General features: G+C 41.0%; 1 protein-coding gene across 1 annotated transcript in view; it reads right to left on the bottom strand.

Moving 5' to 3' along the window:
* Positions 1–18,947, bottom strand: part of usp32 (ubiquitin specific peptidase 32) — a 111,627-nt gene that overhangs the window by 12,920 nt on the left and 79,760 nt on the right. The window contains exons 15-28 of the mRNA XM_083913803.1: positions 17,128–17,268; positions 15,989–16,106; positions 10,470–10,627; positions 10,232–10,313; positions 9,986–10,060; positions 8,938–9,076; positions 8,746–8,851; positions 8,291–8,464; positions 7,105–7,279; positions 6,854–7,005; positions 2,106–2,217; positions 1,802–2,001; positions 1,494–1,678; positions 232–318 (exon numbers count right to left, since the gene is read on the bottom strand). Of these exons, the coding sequence (XP_083769929.1) occupies positions 232–318; positions 1,494–1,678; positions 1,802–2,001; positions 2,106–2,217; positions 6,854–7,005; positions 7,105–7,279; positions 8,291–8,464; positions 8,746–8,851; positions 8,938–9,076; positions 9,986–10,060; positions 10,232–10,313; positions 10,470–10,627; positions 15,989–16,106; positions 17,128–17,268 (1,904 nt within the window). The remainder of the gene's footprint in view (positions 1–231; positions 319–1,493; positions 1,679–1,801; positions 2,002–2,105; positions 2,218–6,853; positions 7,006–7,104; positions 7,280–8,290; positions 8,465–8,745; positions 8,852–8,937; positions 9,077–9,985; positions 10,061–10,231; positions 10,314–10,469; positions 10,628–15,988; positions 16,107–17,127; positions 17,269–18,947) is intronic.

Raw genomic sequence — 18,947 nt, 5'->3', positions numbered from 1 at the left:
TTTTTAAAAAAAACAGAGGAAAACAAATATGCATTACTCGTTTTCTTAATTTGTTTCTGAGGTCAACAAGAAGAGCTCCCCTCTGGTTTTAGTGTCTTTGTTTTTATGTTACATATAATATTTTGATCGTAAATGTTTACATTACATACATGCGCTAACCAAATCAAATACAATAATCTTATATCTATATCTTAATCTGGATACATTACTCCTACTGTACTTATGTCTTACCTGTACCAATGACACCAGGCACAGGAGTTGCCATCCTTACCCACAACTCTTAAGGTAAAGGGGTACTGGTAGCCCATACTGTCATCACTGCACATCAAAAGAAGAAAAACATTTATTCATTTGAAATTGCTTGCTGCTACAACCTACAAACAATTCACTCTTTTATTCTTGCAACAGGGCCCCCCTTAAGGCTGGTGAGCATCTGTTGCCCTAGTTTTTGCAATGGTTGCTGATTTTTTCAGCATGTGAAATCGGTGTTGGAGCTGATCGGCAGTTCAGTCAGTGCACAAGAAGAGAAACGGAAGTGAAGAAAGTCAAGAAATTACTAAAGTCGTGAGGCTGTGAGATGGAAAACAGACTTGTTATATCAGGTAAGATTTTTTTTTTTTTTAGCCATTGAGTTCTTTAGTGGTTTGTAATAGTTTGTGTTATTGTTTCTCTTTCAAACATCAGGTTGTGTTGTTAATATGCTAACTGGCTAACTAGCATTTTGAATCCGTCTTCAGGTTTCCCTTTTTGAATATTGAATAGAGACTACCACCACCTGCTGGTATGGGGAATTATTTCCTCTCACGCGGGCGCAGAGTGTTAGTGGTAGTTGGCTTTTGGCCGTAGTGTTCAAGTGCAACTTTTTTGGAGAAACAACAGTCAACCATTGACAGCACTAGTTCTTTAAAGTCGGGTTGGTGTGTGTGGGTGCTTAGTTTACTTGCTCATTTTCACTCAATTCCTGGATTCCCATGTTATCATGATTGTGCTGTTTGATCCCATAGACGCTTACAATTGAGCCATGATTGAAGAAAATATTGCAGAAATAACTTCAGACTACATCAAATACATAAAAAAAGATCAATCCTAAAGCAAAATGACTGTATCCCTTAACCAAATCACACACATTTAGGCTATTCTAAGGGATCTTCTTTTGATAACTAATGTAATAATTACTTATGCAATATGTTTTGCTTCCATTCACTACACCTCCCCTGAAATTCTTTAGATCCCCTCCGACTCCAAAAAACCTGTGCTCTAAAGTTAAAATGGATCAGGCTTCAGATAGCTGATACTGATAAGCCCTTATCCTGATCTGCTCAGGCTATTCCTAATCATCTCTATTTCAAAGATACTAACATAGCACTGTGATTTGCTTAGCTTGGCTTAGCACAAAGAGTGCGAGCAGGGGGAGCTTCTAAACTACAGGTAGCTGCGTCGAAAGTGAAAAAATGCACAAAAATATGGGAGAAAGGAGGAGACCATCAGCCTACCAGTCCTGGGCGTGGTTGCTTGCTTCCTGTGGGGGCAGTGGGCTGGCCAGTCGAGACACTTGGATCCAGACGGCATCGTACAGATCCTTCTTACTGGTGTGGACAGTGCAGGGAACTATTAGTGGCATGCCGAACAGACTGGGCCGGTTCTTCTGAGCGGACAGGAAGTACAGCTCTGTACGCATCTGAGGGGAACGACACAAATAGATAGATGAGTTAGATGATGGAGGTTACATGATGTACAGAAATCATTTGATTTCTGTATTTTTGTATAATACAAATAATACATATTGCACGTTAGTTCTAACCATCTTTCTGTGCATGGCGATGATGTATCCAATGAAGGGGCTCTCCTGCACAGGCGTGATGTGTCCGTTGGCGACCCCTTTTTCCAGGGGCATTTCTGGGGTACAGGGCACTATGGTGCTGGGCCCACCGTTTGGGATGAGGACAGGCTTATTGCCAAGGTTTCCATTAAGAGCTGAGCCGTTGGCTATCGGGGTGATGTCTAATGAAGGGTAGAACGAGGACATGAGAAGATGAAGAACTGTGGATTCAGTCAGCTGCATGCTGATAAGAGTACAAAGACAAAGTGTGAATGAACAGGCTCACCCGTCAGTGTAGGTGAGCTCAGAGACGTGGGTGAACCTGGCACCGGGATCTCAAATGCACACAGGAAGCCGTTAACAGACAGCCTGACCTTGTGGTTGTCCTGAGGAAAGTTCTAAACACAAAGAATTTGGACATCAGACTGCAGCACTTCGCAGTGGTACAGTAACACACAGCACTGCATGTGGAATGGAGCAACTGGCATTATGTAGGTATAAAGATACAAGGGAAAACAAGCTGTAGGGAAAGTGCTGTTGGGAAAGTGCTTTGAGGCAATGAAACTAGAAGAAAGTGGTGGAAAAGATGAACCTGACAATACAGACCATCTATATGAAACCTTGTACCCTTTCTTAGACAATTATTATTTCTTTTGATACTAGATCAGGGGTCAGAAACATCAGGCACAGGTGTATAGCCTGTTATTTACGATAGTTTGATTGACTTTTCCCCATATTCATTCTGCCCAGATCCCCCCCTATTCTGCCTCTGATTGGCTAGTACTTGTTGCCTTCTTCACAGAATGCCAGGTCAGAAATATAATAACACAGCTGCAGCAGACTTGGTAGATGATGGCAGGCTTAATGTTGATATGGCACACTGATTAACAGGTCAACTGAAAATGGCAAAAAGGTTACGGTACTAGAGAGGTACTAAAGGTAGGAAAGGTACTAGAGAGAAAACTGATATCTATCTGATCAGATATAGGCTCTTTATAGTCATAACTTTACAAATTAAAATACAGTTATATCATAGTATTCAACTCTGAATCAATTTGATGTTTGATGATGAAAAAATGGGTTTGGAAGGGACTGGAAGTGTGCTATTTGTTTACTTGTGTTTTGCTTTCATTTTGTATTTGATTGTTTTCTTGTTGTTTTTTTCTCTTTATAGTACTATTATTTTAAATATGTTTGTGTGGGTATGTATGTATCTGTTTTAATAAAAAAAAGATAATAATTATAATAATAATAAAAAATATTAGCTGCAGTGAAGGACTGGTAAGGCTGAGGGAAGCTTATACCATAGAAGCAATTTTTCAGCCATTTGAACAAAAATAGACAGGATATGTTTTCCTGCAGAGCAATTACATTTCTTGATGTTAACACTACTCCACTGGGCTCCTGTTCTAGCCAGCAAAGCCCAGGCACAAAATTGCATTTTTTGTTAAATACTATGCAGCTACCTTTTAGTAAGTGGAAATCATTCGTTTTATATGAAGCTGCCTGCACCGTGGTCAAGTCATTTCAGCAAAAATGACAACAGAAAATATGTCTGTTGTTTTTATTTTCAACTTTACAAATGTTGATACTTTAAGATTGCCAGCTGAAGCTAATGTGGTTCAGTTGGTAGGGGGAGTCCTCCAATGTCCGAAGGGTCAGCGATTCGATCCCCGCCCTGCCCTACTTGTGTCATGGTCGTTGTGTCCTTGGGCAAGACACTTCACCTACCTTGCCTCGTGTGAATGTGTATGACTGCTGTATGTTTGAGGAGGTGGTCGGAGTGGCCGTAGGCGCTGATTAGCTGCCACGCTTCCGTCATTCTGCCCCAAGGCAGATGTGACTACTACGTAGTTTACCACCACCATGTATGTCTGTGTAAATGAATGGAACCTGGACTCTGTAAAGCGCCTTGAGCACTGAGAAAGGCGCTATATAAATCAAAGCCATAATAATATGTTGCTAATTTAGATACTTTTTTTTTGCTTGATATTTACACCTCTAAAACATTTTTTTTCATAAAGAGCCTAGTGACAAATCTAATGACTTTGTGGAAAGTCAAAGATACAGTACCTTTAAGAGAGTTCTAGTGAATGTGCACTCACCCTACTCACTGTGGCTGGGACTCTAGACTGACCGTGTTCAGAGAGTGGGATGAACCAGAAACATGAATAAGCAGTGACGCAGTCATTTCAAGGTAAATGTTTGCAGGAGGATGTAGGTGTCACTTTTGTGCTGAGTCACTTTAGTTAATTTAGGCAGGAACTTTCACACTGGGGAGCAGGTGTTCCCAGACTGAGGATCAAGAAGACCATATGTGGCAATAAATAATCCATCAAAACTACACAGCTGTGCTACGATGAGCGTGTAAATTATTTAGCCCGTCTACACAGCCCCTCTGTGGCTTTAAAGTGTGAATATGCGAACTGGTGTTTCAGACAACCAATCACTAATTCCCATTGTTTGCCTGGGAAACTCTGTTCATTTGTTTTGGTTGAAAATAAATTAACTTGATAATTTCACTTGGTTTTATCTTCTCACTGTTTATTCCAGTGTTTTGTTTGCATGATTAAATGGTAGCCCTTTGAATAGTAATATCAGCTAATGATTAGCGTCAGTTGGCTTAGTTAGGGCCCGAGCACCGACAAATGTCGGGCCAGCGAAGGTCCTGTAGAAATTGTGGGAATTATTTTTTTTTTCCCCCAGATGAATCGCCTTTTTGGAGGTTTTCTTATATTGTAAAACACACCCAACTTCACAAATAATTCAGTCGTGGTGAAACTTAGGTATTTCATGGTTTTCCGAAATGGGCACGGCAAATTGACTCACTAGCGCCCCCTAGAAAACAGCCCCGAGTGGCTTGGCAAAAATTTATGAAAATCTGTAGGCATGTATAACTCATCCATACGCAAAAAAAAAGAGTCTTGGAGCAATATCCTCAACAGGAAGTTGGCCATTTTTAATTTTATGGCCATTTTTCCACTTTTTCGTACTTTAACAAACTCCTCCTAGAGATTTAACACGATCAACTTCAAAATCAGTCAGTACCATCTAAACACATGTCTGATCAACAATACTCTCAGCGTTTGCATTTTAACTTTACCGTGTGGATGATGCATGCCACCAAAGTTACGCCTCTGGCCATGAAAACACGAAGTTGTTGTAACTTCACCATACATTGTCTATTCTCTTTCAAACTTCTCATGATTCATAAGAGTCCCGTCCTGAACACAACCACGTCTTAAAATTGACTCACAGTCATAGCACCCTCTGCTGGTGACAGGAAGTCACATGTTTTTACATGTCTTTATACTTAAACAAACTCCTACTAGATTTAACACGATCGACTTCAAAATTGGTTAGTACCAACTTAAGACATGTGTGACCAAAACGATACTCTGCATTTATGTTTTAACTGCACCATGTGGGGGTGGCGCCACAGTCAGCCCTATCGCAAAACAAGAAAAAGTTGTTTTAACCTGACCATACATTCAATTTTCACCAAATTTCTCATACATGACCAAAGTCCCGGCCTGGACACACCTAAATAATAATATTGCCTCATAATGATAGCGATACCTATTGGCGACCACTAAATTACAGCCCCTCCCCCAGGATTGATGTGATATTCTGAAAACTGGTAGGAATATATATAACTCGAGACAAACAAAAAAGCCATTTTGAATTTTATGCCAATTTTCGCACATTTGCACGTGTCGTACTAACTTCTCCTACGGATTTAACACGATTGACTTCAAAATCAGCCAGTTTCAGCTTAAGACATGTCTGATCAAACGATACTCTGCAAATTTCCTTTTATTGCTCAGTGGCATGGCACTTGCCCTGGCATGGCACTCGCCGTGGCATGGCGCAAAGTTTGGCCTTTCACCTTCAAACAGGAAGTAGCTGTAATTTTAGCATACATTGTCCAAACTGCACCAAATTTCTCATGCATGACAAGAGTCATATCCTGAACACACCTACATCTCAATATGGACTCACAGTGAAATCGCCCTCTATTGGCAGGATGTAAAATGACAAACACCATCCGATTTACATTAAATTTCCATTGTGGACACATAAGGCATGTTTTGTGCATGTTGGGTAATGGCATGGCTGCTTTTTTGTGCTTCTTGTCATGAAACAGAAAGTCGCACAAACTTTAACATACATTGTCCAAACTGCACCAAATTTCCTATACATGATGAGAGTCAAGGCCTACAGACAAACACATGCCAATATTTACCAACAGCCACAGTGCCACCTACTGGCAACAGGAAGTCAGCTTGATTGGACAAGCTGGGTGCAAGAGCCCATTCATTGCCACTTGCGGCTTTAACTTTGACTTTATCTTTCTTTGTTACGTAATAGAGTGTTGCAGGGATGTCGTAGTTTTGTAGGCCTGGTTCCCTCAACAAAAAGTCAGTGGGGTTTTTGCACTGGATTTTAGATTATTGCGGAAAATAAACTTGTTTACGATACTTTTTGCTCAGCAAGGTAACAAATTAACACCAATTTTTACTACACCACCCACTAGCTTCCAACTGATTTCACTTGCTCTTGTGTGATGACCTTTGTAGTCTCATTTAACCACTTGTTAGAAACCTCCTCTTTCAAGACACGTGCAAGCATCAACATTCACAAGCAGGGTATTTACCGACATATGTCATGTCAAAAAACAAAACATTAAAATCTCTTAAGCTTGTGTGAACCAAAGACCTTATTTAAGGCATCTCATCAAAAACCTATAAAAAAAAAAACAGTGACTTTGAGACGAGGGAATTGTAAGTGCAACAATGTGAACTCATTTCCAAGGTTCAGGACTCATACCAGGAGCATCACACATATGCACATTAGAATGTGAGGTTATCAGTCTCTAAAATTACAAATTTTTGTAATTTGAATAAACTGAGCCTTTAATTTAAAATCTAACTGTGTTGTATAACACAGAATGATGTTGCCTCTTGCTCTCTGTGTTAGTGGCTACACTTTGTGTGAGATGAGGCCTGCCTGATTAGTGAACACTCTCAGTACCTTGATGTTGGAGTTATGGACCTCAGCAAGAAGGATCTGCTCAGACTTCAGACTGCACAGTTCACTCAGCTGTTTCTTCAGCCCTGTGTACTTTTCATCCATATTCAACCGCAGGCCGTAGCGCACGGGTGTGGAGCCATCCAGTTTGATGACTACAAACACACCAGAACATTAAAAGGGATACAGTTTTTGTTGTTTCAAAAATCTACATTTATACATTTCAAATGTGATCTTTCCTCCAGCCTCCTCACCAGTGATCTCCAGATGCATGGAGCTGTCCATGGGCAGGGGCAGAGACAGGAAATTGAAGGGGTCAAAGCGAGCACTGATGTGTCCGCAGGTTTTACACTTCACCTGGGACTTGAGCTGACCATGGAACAGATCCACCACAATGGAGCGGTTCCTACGCAGGTGGTTCTCCCATGCCTTTAGGGTGGAGGAGCGCGCACACACGCACACGCGCACACGCACACGCACACGCACACGCACACACACACACACGCACACACACACACACACACACACACACACACACACACACACACACACACACACACACACAAGAAAGGTGAGATCACACCCCACTACTCCAGCACTTCCTTCCCTCAGGATAAGCAGAAAACAAACAGAACATCAGTTATGCTACATAGCTGATGGACTGACTGGTATTGACTCTCCTCATCCTTTGTCTCAGCTCTCAGTGGACACTGCACCATTAAGAGTTCAGAGAGGCCTGATGCTCCAGTCATAACTGGCCTATTTCTCCCTCTTAGGCATTTACACTATTTAATGATCTGTAGGGCAAATTATTATAATATCAAGCAATGTCTGAACTTAACATTGTAATTAATTCAAGTCAAATGGACGAAATCAATGAATATTTTTTCTGATGTTGATGACATTATGCATTCCTCACTCCTGTGATTCACTTTTTTGCCTATAACCAAAGACTGTATTTAAAGATGGACGACGTGTCTCCACTTCCGCACACTGTACAAGAGTGAAGCCCAAGCATCCCGGGTACTGGCGCCGGCATTCCTGTTATTTTCTGTGCAGTAGTGATCAGGCGGCATCGAAGTCAGAGTGGCTCAAAGCGGTCAATCAAGAAGATTCATCCCTATTTATAGCATCATATCACTTATTAAAACCAAACTGACTAGAAAAATGAACAATGTGATAAAAACTACCTAAAATGACTGTACAAAAAATGAAATGTACTTTTGTACTTACCATCCACTAACATGGAGGGGGTTGGGTAAAAGTAAATATAGTTGATTGAACTAAAAGCGTAAACTATGAGACAGCAGAAATCATAGTTTTCTATGATTTCTAAGCAGATTCATTTGTATCTGTCCTAGACCATTATGCCAGAGAGAGACGAGTAGTATGAATTTAATTTGTTGACAACAGTGTCTGATCAGCAGTGTGATCTCTGACCTCAGAGGCGACCTCCCAGTCAGGCCGTCCATCACTGTCCTTCAGCTCCACATAGGGTTTCTCATGGACCCTGTTGAGATCCTCATGGAGACCATCCAGCAGGAAGGCTAACAGCTCCTGGGAGTCCTGCTGCTGGAAGCCATTAAAGCGTGGGGCATACTTTGCTATCGTCCACTGGAGAGGAAGTAATGACATGATAAACTTAGTAAAGTACTCCTATAGCACTAACACGTTTAGACACAGCAACATAAACGCAAAAGTTGTGATTTAACTTGCAGAAAAATAGAGTTAAGGATTGTAAATGACAATGCCTGACCGGACCTGAAAACCGGACCAAGTAAACTTTAAAACAGCTGCTACACTAAAACTTCTCAGTTTGTATTGCAGACTGTTAAAAAAACAACACACAAACGTCTGTAACATGTCATGTGTAAGACAGTGAGGAGACCGCTCACCCTGAGTTTGAGTGGAGCCACGTTCTTCTGTGTTCCGCTCCATAGCTCCATCACAAGATCACCGTAACACTTGGCCATGTGACCACGCATCCCAATGGGGTTGGTTCTGTAAATGCACCAACATAGGCCAGTTAAAATAACAAGTTGAGAATGTAACGGTGAAAATATTTACACCAAAGTAATACACTGCACCTGTTGAGCTCATAGAGGTGTCTCCCTGAGATGAAGTAGTCTGTGAGAGGCTTGGTGTTGCTCACACACTGGATACTGGAATTCATGAAGCAAGTGTTGCCAAGGTTACTCAGGCCAGTGGCTCCTTTCTCTGTTGGAACTGGGATGCAAAACAAGCACATACTGGTCAGACTTAAAGCAACGTTTAACTGAAGGAAAAACATGAGCTAGCAAGCTTTCTTTACTGACCAGCATGAAGGGCTGTAATATCGTTTACTATTGCACGTGAGAAACTGTTAGAATTACTGCTACAGCGTGACAGCTGAATGCAACAGTTATTACTCTCAAGGCTCCCATCATTTTGACAGATTAGAACACTGAAGGTGGTGCTCATTTTAATTCACCCCCGTTGAGTTAAACTAAAAGTGTCTGCTCCGTACAGCAGCAGCAGCAGAGTCGCAGGGTTTAGGAGAGTTTACTGACAAGACCATGGCGGAGGATTCAGTATCAAAGCGAAAAGAAAAAGTGCATGTTTGGCAATATTTCAGGTTTAACCCAATGCTAATAGGGATACCTGTTAACTGTTGAAACAGCTGCTATAAAATATTAGAGGATGATATAAAAGTGAAAAAGAGGACATACTCAGAGGAACATAACATGTCCATAAAGGGTTTTTGAAGATGTCCGTGTGCAGCATATTAGCCATGTTGAGTGTTGTACTGTATCATGAGAGGTCAGGAGATCAGGAGAGGTGTGTATCAAGTATCCCTGTGTGCTCAAATGTCTCCCTCTTCCTATCATTTTCCCCCTTAATAAGAATATCACTGCTCTTACTTCCCACATACTATTTGGAGAGTGTTATAATTTGTTGTAGGCTCTTATTTATTGACAATAATTGCCTCCCACTGCTACAAAGAGTATATGTGCGGTCACTGAATGTAATATTTGTCTGTAATAGAGCACAGTTACAGTATCAACAAGCCTGTTTTTTCAAGACAATACAGACTAAAACTACCAATGTCCCTGTTTACAAATGTACAATAAGATCATCCAGTGTATCCCAGCTTACCTTTGTGTCTATCCATTTTACTGCTGTTGGCAATGAAAGACATTTCCTCAGGCCAACTCATGTCTTTGTTCCTGACTGTGGAAGAAGAGAAAGAGATCTCTGTTGTTAAACCACTCCAATCACACTTTCATGTGACATTATTTAGTATGACCTGTTATCAATGATCTGTTGAAAAAACCCTATTATGAGTCAGAACAGAAGAGAGTTTTCCGGGAAAAATGTAACAGTTGGGGAGATGTTTCAGACCTTCAATAACTAGCTGCTGCTCATCATAAATCTTCAGGTTTTCCAGAGTGTGATCCTCATCATCCAGGAGGGTGAGATAGTTCTGAAGGACAGAGAGCGGAAAAAACATGCTCAAACCACCAGGTGTGTCCTTTTTCCTTGCTGGAATTCTACCTGGTCTTGAATTGAAATAAATAACTAGATAGCAGAACACTGAAGGAATAATAATGGTGGCTCTTGTGACAGCTTTGCGGCCCACCTCACTGTTGTAGAGCCACAGTCTCATGTCCTCCTCCTTGATGCGGAGCCTCTGGGACAGGTAGAGGTGGATGTCTTTGATGGTGGCCATGCGGCTGAAGCAGCCTGTGTAGGCCAACACCCTCTTCAGAGGAGTGCTGGGGGAGGGCACGTTACCTGCTAAGGCGTAAACAAAGAGGACAGGAACATTTACACACAAGTTTAGTGTGTTTATTTGACGTTTTCTTAGTTGGAAGGACTTCAACTGTGATTTTAAAAGTTCTTGCATGTTTAAAACTCAACTGAAATGTTGCCTATAGAAGCTCACAGATGCAAAAAACTGATGTATTCCAACAACAGCATTCAGGTGACTGAGGATTAGTTGTAAGGAAGCAGCAAGAAAGGGCTTTTTTGTCAATCAGCGCAGACTTGATTGGTCAATCAACTCAGTGGATTTAGTGGACTCAGATTGGATTCAATCAAATACAAACCGATCAATATCAGTCCTGTTTATTCAAATAAAGAGATTTAAAAGCTTTGCATAACTGATATTGACTTCAAATTGATTAATAAAACTAGTGATTTTAATAGCTGATTAATTTCTATCTACACAGCTTTGCTAATCAATTGTACCACTAAATGAACCATCTGCCACACCTGTTCAAGTGCTCTACTGTTGCCTCAGGCTGTCAGAAAGACATGATGTGGAATATGATGCATAATGAGATCAATTGGAGATATTTAGTCACATGCCTGAGAGAGAGTCTTAATGCCCATCAAAGCCAAGCCGCTGCTAAGGCAGTTTATGAGTCATGATCGGGGCCAAAGCTCCACAGGGGACTCAGGTCTGCGCTGCAGCCTGAAACCTGATACTTGGACCAGTGCTCTCATGCTGGATGCTGATGCCATTCCAAACCTGATTACCCAGGAGTAACTGTGTACATCTCCACTTTATGCTTTAGTATCTGCTTTATTTTCGCAGTGAGGCATTTTCAGTTTATACTTGTCCAAGTTATCCATTTAGACATCATTCAAAGATATCAACAGCGGAGTGAAATCCAGCCTCAGTTATTGTGACTGAGTGACTGTCTCTGTATACAGGATTTCCTTTGGACCTGGACTGACTGAAAATAACAATCTAAAATGACTTGATGTGGTACAGCAATGTAAGCCGTCCAACTACATAATGTATACCACAGTGACAGGACAGGAAGCCTTATTAACAGAAAAGCTTCCTTTATAGTTGGTAAAATGATACCAACTAACTGCTATGTTTAAATATTGCATACGTCATATCTCCATCCATTCTGCTGCCATCATCAAGAGGTTACACACACATTGATGTTTCATATTTCATGTAAATATATACTGTATATATATATTTCAATAACCTTTTTTTGTCAGTGCATCCCCTGTAAGGCGGCATAGAGCAAGTCCCAAGCACACATACATAAATACAATGTAAAGGAGGACAACTAGGGATGTCCAGATCCTTTAATAACCATCCCAATCCCTGTCCTTAAAATATTGGGTATCTGCTGAAACAGAGTATCACACATTGAAATGAGTACTGTACTCCTTAATCGGACACACCTTGGGCCACCTGTGTAGATTCAAGAGTAAAACTGTGTGTAGAGTATCAGAAATATTCACATGTAATCTTTTCGTCAGATTTATAAAGCCTTAAAATGTATGCCTGCTTTTGTTTTAGAAATCTCAATCAACCATAGTAGAGCTGGCTGCATGTGCACAGGCCTTATTTACTCCCCCACTGTTCCCTAAAAATGGGTGTAGAAACCCCCTTAAACTCTGTTTTCATATCAAACGTTGCACCATGCTCCACCACTTAGTAAACATGTCAATGAGAAACGGCGAATAAAGTGAAATTTCACCGACTGTGTTGAATCAGTGAGGCTATTTAATGATGCCGCTTGCATTTTGCACAGTTGTAGCTGTTTGTAATGTTCGTACCACAAATTCAACACATTTCTATTTTTGGGGGTTTGCTGTAAGGCACTTTGTGCTACTGTAAAACGTATGAAAAGTGCCATATAAATAAAGAGTGATTGATTGATTTATTGATTGATTGATTGATTGATTAATAAGGTTGACGCGACCAGCCAGGGAGAGAGGTAAGCCAGACCATCTTGCCATATTTTTTTTACATTTTTCTAAAAGCACACCAAAGTTCTTTATGAAGAGAGAATGCAGGAGGGATTTCGACTCCAAGATATTTAAATCCTTTCTTAACAACGTTGAATGGAAAGTGTGATGTAGCCATTTGTGAGGCGGCTTGGTTGAGGGGAAAATTTTCACTCTTTTTGAGATTAATTTTGTAGCAAGATATTTTACCAAACTTATTAAAGAGTGTGCACAATTGAGGGGACTGAGGTAATTAGGTTAGAAGTGTACAATAATAAGTTGTCGGCATAGAGAGATAATTTGTGAGTTTGTCCACCTCTCATTATCACAGAGAAATCATCTGACTGCCTCAGGGCAATGGCTAACGTCTCTATCGCAATTTGAAGAGGAGGGGAGACAGAGGGCAGCCTTGGCAGGTGCCTCTACCTAAGGTAAAGTATTGGGACTGCTGGCCATTGGTGATTATACCAGCCAAGGGTTGGGCGTATAAAAGTTTTATCCAGGAAATAAAGGCTTTGTCAAATCCAAATTGTCTGAATGTCGAAAACAGGTACGTTTACTCAACTCGATCGAATGCCTTTTTGGCATCAAGAGAGATCACCATTTTAGGGGCTGAAGGGGAGTACATTCATTAAGCAGTCTTCGTAAATTAGAGCTAGAGTGTCTATTTAAAATAAAACCTGTTTGATCTGTAGATATAATTTGTGACACTAACTTTTCCAGTCTAGTAGCTAAGATTTTAGATAGAATTTGATAGTCAACATTAAGTAAAGAGATAGGACGATATGAAGCGCAGTGGAGTGGGTCTTTACCTCTTTTTTAGGGATGAGTGTAATCGCAGCTTGCCGAAGAGTAGGAGGAAGCCGTCCTGAAGACAGGGTTTCATTAAACATAGCTTGGAGTAATGGGGACAATTCAGATGCAAACTTTTTATAAAAGTCTAAGGTGAAGCCGTCTGGACCAGGAGTTTTATCACCAGATTTATAAATAGTGACGAGCCTTTATGAGTAGATATGCGGCTTTGTCTTTGGTCAATGTATCATATTCTGTTTGCAGGTGAAGCCTTTCTTTAGAAAGGTCTGGAGGGAGATGAGGAGTGTTGTTCATCAGTATCAGCTAGAGTTAGGGAGATGTTCTCAAGCTTGGCCTCTCTTACTTTTTTCATTCTAGGTGTATTCAATTATATACCTCCTCAGGAAGGCTCTAAGCGTCTCCCATATTGTTGAGTGTGAGACCTCTGGGGTACTGTTAGCGTCAATGAAAAAAATTTGGATTTTGAAATATCCAAATACTCGACAGACAAGATTGTGAATAACAGGGAGAGAGACTAGCTGCCCAGCGACAATGACATATCTTCCAATGGAATCTGAGATCACCTCTTCAGCTACAAATCGAATATCTTTGTGCACAAGAATTGCTATCACTTAAGACTTGGCACTAAACCGCGAGTGGTACAACTGACCAACCCACCATCTTTTCAGGTAATTGACAGAGTCAGATTTAAGATGAGTTTCCTGTAAAAATGTTATATCTGCCTTCAGTTGTTGGAGATAAGATACTGTGTTCTGTCTCTTTCTGACACACACACACACAAAATAGAGACAGGCACAATTCGGGCTTCAATGAGAAAAACAGGATGAGTTAACCAACATGCTGTCAGATTGACAGGCAACCAAACTTATTACAACATAGCAGATAATCTGGATCTAGAACGATCTTTTCCTCTTGTTTTCTATTCAGTCCACCAGGGCCTTTTACGTTACGTCCCCTTAGTGGAAATAAAAAATAAGCTAATGTCCGTTTCAATTATAGTAGGCTATGATCAGAGTTCACATAATAACAGGGCCCATCCAGACACTACTCACCAGCGCAGCCTGTCTGCACTACGATTCTTCCTGTGTGCTGGAGTCATCCAGACCCTGTTCGCCTGTATGCCTTTTCCCGAACCGGAAGGAGGCCTCCGTCTTTGTTGGTGACCTGGAGCTTGGCAGGGAACAGCATCCTATAGTTCAGTCCAGCATTCTTCAGCTGTGCTTTCACTGGAACAAAAGCGGCTTTCTTCCTGGAGATTTCAGCGCTGAAATCTGGGGAAAAATGGATCACAGATCTCCGAAAGGTGATGGAGCTGGCCTCTCTTGCCAGCTTCACGATGCGCTCCTTGGTTTGAAAGTGGTGAATTCGCATGATGAGGTGACGTGGCCTGGAGTCAAATGGATTCCTCTTCACAATGGCTATCCGGTGAGCTCTGTCAGCGATGGCTGAGGTAGGGAAAGCTTCCGCTCCAAATGCTTCTCTCAGCAGTGTGTCAGTGAATTTTGTAGGGTGTTGGCCCTCAATGTTTTCAGGGAGTCCTATGATGCAAATATTGTTATGCATGGACCGGTTTTCAAAATCATCCAGTTTCCCTTTTAGGTCTTCATTGTTCTGGAATAGTGCAGCACATGTGGATTCAAGCTTTTCGATTCTTGTCTGAGTTTCATTACCTGAGGTTTCAAACTGTTGAATGGCTTTGTGGTGTTGGTTGATAATGGCTCGGTCGGCCAGCTTGCTGGTCTGCCGTTTGGCCCATCCTTTTGCCCTCTTTCGGCTTTTTCATGTTGTCGACAAAATTCAGCGTTTGCACCAATAAACGAGTGGTATTAGACAGGTTTTAAAAGAAATTTGATAGAATGTTAACACAGTAATCCCAGTCTGCGACCTACTCCACCAGTCGTCAAACCGGAAACCCTTGCTAATCATATATTTAACCTATTTTTTTCCTGCTGCATTTCAAACCAGGTGTACACAGAAGGCATTAAGAGGACTTTCACTTAGTTTGCTTATCTCAATTATGGTGATTTCCTTTCCTGAATTGTCTTTGTGTGTTGTCATTTTTTTGACAGATCAGAAGTTCTGAGTAGGGAAATACAGCAGCATTAGACTGAGACAGATTCAAATTTGGTCAGTTTTCAGGTGTTCAAAAAGCCAAACGTGTGACTGATTTTCCAAAGTTTAAACCCTAATGCGACTATACAGATAGGCCTGACGTTGTTATCGTGTCCAAGACTATTTTTCATTTCAACATTTAAAAAGTTACAATGATTGAGTAGGATTGTTAGAATTATAATACTTCTGCAGATGAGTGTAGAGCACTGGAACAAGTGTTGTCAAAACTAATTACAGTGGCAAGGTCTGTGGAGATTGAAAAGGTTTGAATTATGCAACTTTTAGAGTGATCAGCAGTCTTTCCCCTTCAAGGGCCATTGGTTCATTCCACTGCCCACTCGAGGGGAGGAGGATTAAAAGGGAGGGATGCAGGGAAGTTCAACTAAGCATTTGTCGACGGCTTGCTCTGGTCTTGCTGCAGGCTTACGTTACCTGGGGGTAAATAAGGTGGGAACATTCGCAGGCTGGTCATACCCATATTGACCCAGATGTTGGACTGGGGTGAGCGTGTGGCTGGCTGCTGGCGGAGGAAGAGGAGGTAGCGAGGGAAGAGCTCCAGCTCTGCTTGGCTTGTCTTGCTTTCTAGGATAACCTGCAGATGTGGAAGGACAAGTTTAATACTTTTCATGCATTGAAATCACTGCGTGCAGTGATCAGTTTGGAAACCTTTGACTAGGGTTTCTATTTAAGGCCGCAGTAGTGTTTCTCCTGCTGGCTCTGCCTGTGAGTTCCTGCTACGCTCATAGACTTTATTACCTTTATCAAAATGACATCATAGGTTTTTAAATAGCTTTTTGGGGCTTGAGGGAAGTTTTACAATTTTTTTTACAATGGTGGCCTATTGAGAAAATGCTTTTTGGGCCACAGGGGGATTCTTCGTTGCTGTACTGTGGTACCAGTAATACGGTACCAGAGCCCAGTGATAATCCAAACTGTCTGGATTATCATAAAGGGCATTTTTTTTAAAGAGGAGACTCGTGGGTAGCAATAGAACCCATTTCACTCATATATCTAGAGAAAATGGCCATGCCAGTTTTTCCCTCGCCAAAATTTAGCTCAACTTTGCTCTCTTTTGGATCCCAATACAGCCTCTGAAAGACAGTAGGCGCAATCATCACAATATGAAAACATGTTGATTATATATTTTATTTGGTTGGTAACCGTTGCTTGTAATTTATTGTCTTATCTGCGTCATAACATTATAGGAGCTCGGCTGTGAGCTAGAAGGAGACAGCCAACATTAATGTGAACTTTAGCTGCCTTTCAGCTGCTCAGATGAATCTTCAACTTCATAAATGGAGTTCTAATAGTTTTTTCATTGACCTGACAATCAAGAATCTTTTTGCTAATAAACTGCTAATCAAGCAGTGACAACGTAGTTTGGCGTAGTTATTAGTGCTGTTAGCATGGTGGCTAACCATCTTACTCCGGTATGTATTTATTGGGCTATGTGTTCAGACATGCTTTAAGCGTGCTAACCGAGCACTGTTAGCCTTCACCACAGAGCCATGACAAAGTCTCCCCAGCTCTATACTGACCAGTCTTGCATTGCAGTGATAGCGAGGTTTATCATCAGCAGTTGAGTGGATGTATTACGGACTGTATATACTCACCGGTCGCGGCAGGCTGAGGTTGGCACCGTACCAATGGTAGAGTGCCCGCCACACCGGCTCTGGCACTGTCTCAAAGTCTCTGCCAGACACCAGCTGCAAGGAGCGCTTTAGCCTGCCCCCCTCCATGGTTAATGTAGGGGCCTGCAGGGCACAGCACAGACATCAGCATTTAAATACATGCACAAAAGACACCATTCTTCCTACAGTACTTCTTGTTTTACGAATCACAGATAATGAGGACAGCATCCTGGTACTATGCGCAGGATGGTAGCCTGCTATCAGGACAGTATAATGTAGAGATAAGACAAAGGAAAAAATGAAGCACCATCTGGTCCCTGAGAGCCTTTGCCAGCAGAGGAGGAGTACCTCCTAATGAGGAATCTCACATCATTTTTCTACACAAAAGAGGATTTTACAGAGTGAAAGAGCTAGAGCTAGAACTACAGCTTGGTACACCCACTCTTCACGCCAAAATGAAACATTCTTGTCTCTTCAAATTATTTTACACACTGAATTTTGTTAGAGAAAATTGGTAGGCCTATACACTGTGCTGCCAACAACATTTCAATAAGGCAAGACATATCAAATGTCAGGATTCTCTTCCATCATCTTCTGAATTGCCGAATTTTGTGAATTTGTATGGTTTAGTATAATGCCAACTTTATACTCAAAAACTATAGTGGATGCATTACGTATGTATTACCGTATTCAAATTGAATTGAGTGACCATTTTAGAGGGTTCACACACAGGCCTCTGTTCTGGCTAATTCAGAGTTGTTTATGATCAAAAGTAATACAACTCCAATTAAAGTTACTTTCAGGTGCAATAACTTTTACAATGAATATCAGCTCTGTGTTTTAGCAAAAAAAAGGTAAGTGTCTAAAAACATGCACTGCCTTCCATGACATAGGCTAAATGGTTTACATCTCTGGTTCATCCCAACAAAGATAAAACCTTACAGTCTAATAATCTAATCCAACAAAATCATGTATTCCATAAATATTTAATCATGTCAGCGCAATTCCAAGGCCAAAGGATTCATCGACCCAGAAAACACGGGCTTAGACACTAAGATTACTTTCCCATCTTAGACGCCGTCTTGAAAATTGCACCTTTCTAGTGGTCAAACTTTGGTAAACTTTTAATATGTTATTACAGACACCTAATATTAAAAAAGCAGCTGAGAAACCTTTTGTTTACAAGTGGGTTTTTTTCATATATGCAGCTGCCTATATTAAGCTTTCACTCCCAACAGCCACTGATACAGATTCCAAGCTAACTAGCTTGCTTAAGTACCTATTTTTGCTATCTTGCTAATTTACTTTTCCGCAAAGGCCCGTGATTGTTTTTCTCTTTAGCCTTTATGACATTCATAGCATACTTTATTCAGAATTATAACAGGTGAAATAAAATATTTAGGCAAACCTTGATGGACACTCCACTGCACTGCTTGTCCCAGGAAGCAAATGCTAGGTAGCTCAATTGCTAGCTAGCTCATTTACTAGCTAGCTCGATGGCTAGCCGGATTGTGGTGTAGCAGGAAAAATAACTGAACGAGTGTCTAACTGGATTTCTATTAATTTAATATGTTTATTTACATTTTTGTATTTAGTTTATGTTTTTAAATATTTTTAGTAATTTTAACAAAGACAATGACTGCTATGGCCACTAGGGAGCGAATTTGTGATGGTCTAATATACAGATTTGTTTGAAACATATCCACCAACACATCCAAAAAAAATTGTGTTTCTATAAAAAAAAAACAATTATTGTGATTTATAATCCGCCCAACAGGGGAGGCACAATTTTGGGGGACGCT

Source organism: Echiichthys vipera, assembly GCF_963691815.1.
Source record: "Echiichthys vipera genome assembly, chromosome: 5".
Lineage (NCBI taxonomy): Eukaryota > Metazoa > Chordata > Actinopteri > Perciformes > Trachinidae > Echiichthys > Echiichthys vipera.
The sequence above is the reverse complement of the archived record's forward strand: the minus strand, read 5'-3'. Positions and strand labels throughout refer to the sequence as shown.